Genomic DNA, 8,014 nt, shown 5'->3' with positions numbered 1-8,014 from the left:
GGAATTACACAGGCAGAGAACAATGATTTGCTGTCATTAAGCTCACAGAATCAAAATGAGTGCTGAAATACATTATTCTTAAGACCTTTCCTATATAGCATTCTGTAAGCTCAGCAGACGAAACATGTTTCAATAAGAGCCAGAGACAACCCTAGAGAAGAAACCAATTAACATCTGCTGAAATGCTGTACCCAGAAGCTGGCAAAGGATATGGAAAGCATGTTTCTTGCACGAGTTCAGGAATAGGCTTCACTATTTTGTTTCCTTGCTTTTTAAGTGATTTCTTTTCTGAAGTGTAAGTAGTTTCTTGTTTGAAGCCAATCCAATGCGTTTTGGTTCCTGCTCTGTTGTTTTATTCCAGTGTCATGCTGGCTTCCCAAAGAAAATTGTTTCATGTAAATCTCTGTATTTCCTGAAATAATCTGGACCCCCCAATCTGTTTTTGATCTTTTCCAAAAAGTTGCTTGAAGGTGAAGATGGATTACATCCCACCACGGGTCAAGTTGAGTGAAGACACCTTTGTCTTTCTCGATGGCAAGTGGGTAAATGAAACCTACATTCAATCAGCGTTCTCTTCCTCTCCGGAAAATCTCCAGAAGCACACTAGCAAGAAGATCTGTAATGACTGGACTCTCTGGGAAGAGAACAAGGCCCTTTGGGAAGAAAACAAGGCCCTGCGGATGGAGAACCGGGCTCTCCGGGAAGAAAACAAGGCTCTGCAATGCTTGCGGATGGAGAACAAGGGGATTCAGGTGATCTACGACGAGAGTCTCCAGCAAGTGCTGCAGCAAGATAAGGCTCTGGAAGGCCTTCCAAACTTAGGGCTCCCGAACAGCATAGAAAACAAAGCCCTTCAAGTTCTCCGAGAAGAAAACAAAGCCCTCCAGGTCTTTCGGGAAAACAATGTTGCTTTGAAGATCTTCCCAGACAAGGTCTTCCCTGAGAAGAAATCTATTCCAGTTCCAGTTCTCCAGAAGGAAAAACTCACCGTCCAGTTATTAGGGAAGGAAGACCCGGCAGTCCCCGAAACTAGCAAGGTTGTGACTGTCCAAGAAAACAGTGCCAAAGTTACCCTGCCCCAGGCAATCAAACCTGTCTCAGAAATTCCGGAGGACAGCAGGACTTTGCCAGTCCTGGAAAGAAGCAAAACTCCTGTGTCCCTGCTCGAGGAGAATGAGGCCTTCCTGGCTGTCCAGAAGCTGAACCAAATTGTGCTCTCCCTTCTCAGAGAGAACCAGGCACTTCTGGAAGAGAAGCGGTCCTTCCACACTCTCCAAGGAGGGAACAAAATACTCTGGGAGGAGAACAACAAGCTGAAGCTGCAGCACAGTGCCCTCAAGGGAGCCATCAACAAGATTGTGGCTCAGATCGACGCCTTGCAGCAGGAGCTGAACACTCTTGTCTTCCTGCCGGAGGCAGAGACTGAAACAAAGAGGGTGGAGAGTTGCTGAAAAGGGAAGGGCCTCAGGAAGAGAGAGGAGCCCAGGCAGAAGATGGTCCCATCATGCACCCTTGCCAAGTGTTCTGTCTCCTGGACAGAAAACCTAATAAAGTTCTGTTGTGATTCAAGAGAATTGTGATGAGTTCTCAAAATACAACGATGTGTGTCCATGGTGGTGGAAAGTGCCATCCAGTCACAACTGACTTATGGCCAGTATTTCCTCTGAGTTAAGAGTGAGCTAGCTCAGTTTTTTTTAACCTCCGGCTCACACATTTTTGTCTTGGCTTAAGAAAAAAAGGGCCCCAGAGCAAGCTAATGTATGCAGTAGCTCACCATTTTAATGCCAGTAGCCCACAAAATAGAGTTTTTGCTCACAAGACTGCACAGCTTAGAGTAGGGTTGCCAAATCCAATTCAAGAAATATCTGGGGACTTTGGGGGTGGAGCCAGGAGACCTTGGGGGTGGAACCAAGAGCAAGGTTGGGACAAGCATAATTGAACTCCAAAGGGAATTCTGGCCATCACATTTAAAGGGACCACACACCTTTTAAATGCCTTCCCTCCATTGGAAATAATGAAGGATCATAGAATCATAATCAATTCAATTGTCAGAATTCAAGGATGGGGCACCTTCTTTTGGGGGTTTTCTGGTCCAATCTTTTTGAAACTTAGAGGGTGTTTTGAGGAAAAGCACCAGATACGATGCTGCAAATTTGGTGCCTCTACCTTAAAAAAAAGCCCCCCCTCCCTTGAACCGCAGATCAATTCTCCATTATATCCTATGGGAATCGGCCTTCATACGGAATAATGGGAATAATGGAATGCCCAGCAGACATTTCCCTCCCCCCCCCTGCTTTCTGATGACCCTGAACTTTAAGGATTAGTGAAGCTTGTTAAAGCCTCCGGTGAAAGAGGGTTATATGCGCCTCCCTGTCAGCTCCAATGCGCTCTGCCGCTTTTGTGTAACGGCGATTTACACTTCTGCCGCTTCTAAAATTTCGGAGTTGCGCCAAATATCACTATATATCAATTTTGACGGAAAAGACCACTCTTGGAATCCCTGCTCCCGGCTTCTCAGGAAAGTTTTCCCTGGATATTCACTTTATTTATTAACTTTGCACGTAAAAGATAAGACTGTGTCTTGGGGAATGTGCTTGGTGTGACTTTGTACACTGTATTTATCATACATGTTTTTGTATTGAATATATCATTGCACAAGTTTTCCAGAGCTGTTGGTTGTTCGTGGATGTTTTTGTGCCCCACCTGGGGATTGGCAGCCCTAGCTTAGAGGGAGTATTATGGCAACCCCTAAGACAAGGATGAGCAGAGATGAGTTGCCATCGCCTGCCGCTGCATGAGCCATGATGCAGCCCTGGACTCCCTCAGTGATCTCTCATTCAAATACTAATCTGGGCTGAGCCTGCTTAGCTTCTGAGGCCTGAAGAGGTCAGGGTAGCCTGGGTCACCCAGGCCACATGTGCAAACTAATAATAATAATAATAATAATAATAATAATTTTTAATTTGTATCCCGCCCTCCCTGCCGAAGCAGGCTCAGGGCGGCTTACATAACACAACATAACATAAATACATTACATTAATAAAATAATAAACAACAAAATACCCCAATTTAAATTATTACTTAGTTAAACATTAAAACATCAGTAAAACAAATTTAAAACACAGATTAATTTGGTGCTGCAGATATAACATAGCTTGCATAGTGATGGTGGATATGCCCTTCAGGCCTGTGCATGGATGGTGGATAGTGATGGTGGATATGCCCTTCAGACCGTTGCATGGATTACTGTTGCCAGGTCATCATGCTCCAGGAAGGGAGCCAACTGCCTCGCCCATCTCAGATGAAAAGCGGATTTAGCAGAGGAATTTTTAGGTGAAGCACAGTGTGCGCGGTACTGGCTCCACCCTTTCACCTTGGGGTCATCTGCCATGGCCCAGTAAGCCGAGACGCCGGCAGCGAGTCCTCCAGGTGGTAGGTGTTACATTAACGAGCTCTATCTGCCTGGGTTTGATGTTAGAGTTTTCCTTCTCTTGGCTCGCGAGGTTGGTGAGCCCAGCCTGCCCATCCAGTTATACCGCCGGACATTCGGTCGCAGCATGACGTGGCAAACTCTGTGAGAAATGGGGGGGACCAGCGGGAAGGTGTTGCCATGGATGCAGTAATGCAGGAGAGGCCATTGCAGTGACCATCTGCCAGGCATAGCCGGACAGTGACCACGTGGCGTTCACTACACCGGGAAAGGAGAGGCTATGTATTGCGCATACACTTTCCCTGGGGGGGGGCAGGATACCCAAGAGGGAGCCCACCCTCCCTCTCCCTCCCCCTCCCTGCACCACTGTGGGTGAATCAGTTCTGAAGACAGTCCAGCAGTTCAGCTACCTGGGGTGCATCATCTCCTCAGATGCCAAGATCGACAAGGAGATTGATAACAGGCTGGCAAAGGCAAACCGTGCATTTGGCCGACTGCACAAAAGAGTGTGGAGCAACAAGCATCTGAAAAAAGGCACAAAGATCAATGTTTACAAAGTGGTTGTGATGACAACCCTCATCTACGGCTCCGAATCGTGGGTTTTATACCGTCATCACCTGCGACTCCTTGAGCGCTTTCATCAGCGCTGTCTTCGCACCATCCTCAACATCCACTGGAGTGACTTTGTGACCAACACTGAAGTCCTCAAGAAGGCGGAGGTTACAAGCATCGAGGCACTGCTGTTGAAGACGCAGCTGCGCTGGGCAGGGCATATTTCTAGGATGGAAAACCACCGCCTTCCTAAGATTGCCCTGTATGGCGAACTTTCCACCAGCCATCAAAATAGAGGGGCACCAAAGAAGAGGTACAAGGACTCCTTGAAGAAATCCCTTGGCACCTGTCGCATCAACCATCACCAGTGGTCTGACCTAGCCTCAGATCGCAAAGCATGGAGGCACACCACCCACCAGGCTGTCTCTTCCTTTGAGAACACACGCATAGCTGGTCTTGAGGACAAAAGGAGATTGAGGAAGAATCGCACTGCTACAGCACCAACCCCAATTCAGACTTTTCCCTGCAGCCACTGTGGCCGGATCTGCCTGTCCCACATTGGTCTTGTCAGCCACCAGCGAGCCGGCAGCAGACGTGGATTACTGCACCCTTCTTAAATCTTCGTTCGCGAAGTCAAGCCGAGAGAGAGAGATAGTGATGGTATAATACTTCACATTAAAAAGCCAGCTGAAAGAGAACGGTCTTACAGGCCTGGCGGAACTGGTTCCACCAGCGGGGTGCTGTAACCGAGAAGGCCCTCTCTCCTGTCGTTTTCAATTTTACCTCCTTCGGCCCAGGGATTGTTAGCAGGTTTTGCGAGCTAGATCGAAGCACTCTCTGGGGAACATATGGGGAGAGATGGTCCCTAAAGTAGGCAGGTCCTTGGCCATATAGGGCTTTAAAGGTAGTAACCAGCACCTTGTAACGAATCCAGTACACAATTGGCAGCCAGGGCAGTTCCCGCAGCCCAGGCCGTATGTGCTCCCACTTAGGGAGTCCCATTAACAGTCTGGCTGCTGCGTTCTGCACTAGCTGCAGTTTCTGGGATCGGCATGGGCAGCCCCATGCAGAGGGCATTACAGTAGTCTAACCTTGAGGTGACCGTTGCATGGATTACTGTTGCCAGGTCATCGTGCTCCAGGAAGGGAGCCAACTGCCTCGCCCATCTCAGATGAAAAAAGGCGGATTTAGCAGTGGCTGCTATCTGGGCCTCCATTGACAAGGAAGGCTCCAGTAGCACCCCCAGGCTCTTGACCCTGCGCATTGTTTTCAGTGGTGCACCATCAAAGACCGGTAGGGGAATTTCCTTCCCTAGACCGCCATGCCCTAGGCACAGGACCTCTGTTTTCGTTGGATTCAGTTTCAACCCACTCAGCCTGAGCCAGCCTGCCATGGCTTACAGTGCCTGGTCCAGATTTTCGGGGACATCGCCAGGCCAGTCGTCCATCAGTAGATAAGAGCTGGGTATCATCAGCGTACTGATGGCAACCCAGCCGATACCTCCAGGCAATCTGGGCAAGGGGGCACATGTAGATGTTAAACAACATCGGGGAGAGCACCGCCCCCTGAGGCACCCCACAATTAAGTGGGTATCTCTGAGACAGCTCTCCCCCAATCTCCACTCTTTGTCCCCGACCATCCAGGAAAGAGGAAAGCCCCTGAATCCCTACGTCGAGAAACTAGAAGACAATACTTTTTATTTATTATTTATTATTTATTGATGTCATGTCTAGTCCTCTTTTCTCACTTGGCCTCAAGGAGGATTACACAGACAGGACAGGACATTCAATAAACATTGTAGTAGGATTAGGGTTGTAGAACCCATTAGAAATCTAAAAACAGAACTGAAGCACAGTATAAGCTTAAATGTTAGTGTGACCCATTAACAATGCAATCCTAAGGACACTTTCCTTGGAGTAAGCCCCATTGAATAGACTGTAGTAGAATTCAGAGTAAACCTACTTAGGATGCAAAAATTACACAATAGGATTCTAGTTTCACAGTAGCATAGATCACAGTCCCTAATAACTTATCTAAGTAACTTTGTGAATCATCTAGTTATATGTGCAACTCTAGTGCACGCATAGAAAAGCCTTCTCAAATAATTCAGTTTTGCATCATTTGCAGAAAGCCTTCCTGGGTCTCAAAAACAAAGGAAGATTGGAAGAAATGAGAGGGGGGAAATAAAGCACAATTAAAGTAGGGGACCTTCTAAGGCTTGGGTGGGATCTCCCTTCTCCATTACCTCCATTGTCCCTTTCCTGAAACCTTTCTTGCTTCCTTCCCATCCTCCAGCCAACCTATCTTTATCTGCTCCCCCTCCCCCATCTTCAGCTCTCTCTCTCCCCCTCCTAGCAGCCAGAAAAAGTTTGCTTTTCTCAGATTTGTAAAAAGGTTTGTCTGATTTGTTTGTCACTCAAATCTATGGATTTAAGCATCCACAGATAGGGCCATGATGAGAATATTGATTTTTGCTTGCCTTCCACCATTCTACTTCCACAAGTCAAGGAAACTGGCAAGGAACTAGTTAATTATCTACCTCCTGAGGAGCTGGCATCAATTTCTGGGATCTGACAGCTGTTTCTCAGGGAAGAGGGCCATAAAATACACAATGAGGTCAAGAGAACAGAAGATGTATTTCCAGAGAGAACCATTTGCCTACCTGCAGGAAGGGGAAGATGGATGGCTGTTGCCAAACATGATCTGAGTATGGAGATTTCATACTCTTGATTCTCCCCACAGCAGTGAGTGCTGTTGTTCCTTTGGGCTTCACTTTGCTGTTTTCTCTGTGAAGTGTGGGAACAGGGTGTTGGCAGGGACTGAGTGTCTTCACGACATGGGAGGGTCCTCGGCACACCTCTCATTGGCTGGCAGGCTTCGGATCACGATCTCCAGATTGCTTTGTGGCAGTGGGCAATCTCCCCCACTCTCAGCCCCTGCCCTTCATAATTTGAGCAACAGGAGAAGAAACCGAGGGATGGCTTTGATGGTGATGCCCTACTCTCTCTGGTGGCCACAGAAAACTGAGAGATTCTTAGAGCGTCAGCCAAAAGCAATGCCATGTGCAGCAGATACCCCCCAAAGAGAGAAATTTGGAAAGAAAAGTTCATGAGCAGGAAGAACAAGACCAGGGTAAAGATTCCAACGAGACCCAAAGAAAAGCTCTGAGACTGTAAGGAGAAATGGGTGCCTTAAAAGAGGAGGAACTGAAAAGAAGAGAATAAAGAACATTTGGATGAAACAGAGATCGTCATAAACATGGTTTCCTGGCAAAGACTAGGACAAGATAAATTATACTTTTATCACACGGGAAACTTCAGTGGGGTTGCACCCTTGATAAAACTAAGGAAAAATTGACCAAAGAATTTTAATGGGAGGGGAGAAGATTGTTTACCTTTTGCTAGACATAAAACAACATATTTAACAGAAAATACTCAGGGAAATTTCTTTTTGTAGAATTTATTTTTAAAAAATGTCTTTCGATTCAAAAAAGGATATTATGGGGCCAAACAATTAAAATGATTTTAATGCAGACCACAAGTAGGGTTGTCTTTTCTCCCCAGCCACCAGTGAGGGATGCGGGGGTAGCGTTGCAATATCCAGTCTGGAAACTCCTGGAGACTGCAAGGTCGAGCCTGGGGAGGTCAGGAATATCAGTGGGATACAATGTCATGCAGTCCACCCTCCAAAGCACCCATTTTCTCCAGGGCAGCTGATGTCCACAGTCTGGAGAGGAGCTGTCATTCTGAGAGAGCCCCAAGTCCCACCTGGAGGCTGGAATCCCTAATTTCAAAAGCCAATTCGATTTCACACAGAGGACAGGAAACAAGAGTTGCCCTGGAGCTCCTTCATTTTTCATGAACCCAGTTCAGGTTGTGACAGTGTCCTCTGGGAACAAGGGACTGAAGGTTCCTAACTTCTGTGTGAGGCTTGGAGATCTCTTGGAATGATAGCTGGTTCCCCTGGAGGAAATGGCTGCTTTGGAGGGGTGGGGCCCTCTCGAGCACTGTAACCCACTGAGATCTCTTCTCT

At 47.2% G+C, this 8,014-nt stretch overlaps 1 protein-coding gene across 1 annotated transcript; it reads left to right on the top strand.

Moving 5' to 3' along the window:
* Positions 1-458: 458 nt before the first annotated feature.
* CBY2 (chibby family member 2) lies at positions 459-1,482 on the top strand. The gene has a single exon (XM_060240770.1). It carries the CDS (start codon positions 477-479, stop codon positions 1,449-1,451), a length of 975 nt encoding a protein of 324 aa, XP_060096753.1. The 5' UTR covers positions 459-476; the 3' UTR covers positions 1,452-1,482.
* Positions 1,483-8,014: the final 6,532 nt, after the last annotated feature.

This window comes from Heteronotia binoei, chromosome 6 (genome assembly GCF_032191835.1).
Source record: "Heteronotia binoei isolate CCM8104 ecotype False Entrance Well chromosome 6, APGP_CSIRO_Hbin_v1, whole genome shotgun sequence".
NCBI lineage: Eukaryota > Metazoa > Chordata > Lepidosauria > Squamata > Gekkonidae > Heteronotia > Heteronotia binoei.
Note: the sequence above shows the minus strand (reverse complement) of the source record. Positions and strands in the feature narration are given on the sequence as shown.

Excerpts from the sequence above, each read along its gene's own strand:
- CBY2 (XM_060240770.1), top strand. The coding sequence starts at position 477 with ATGGATTACATCCCACCACGGGTCAAGTTGAGTGAAGACACCTTTGTC.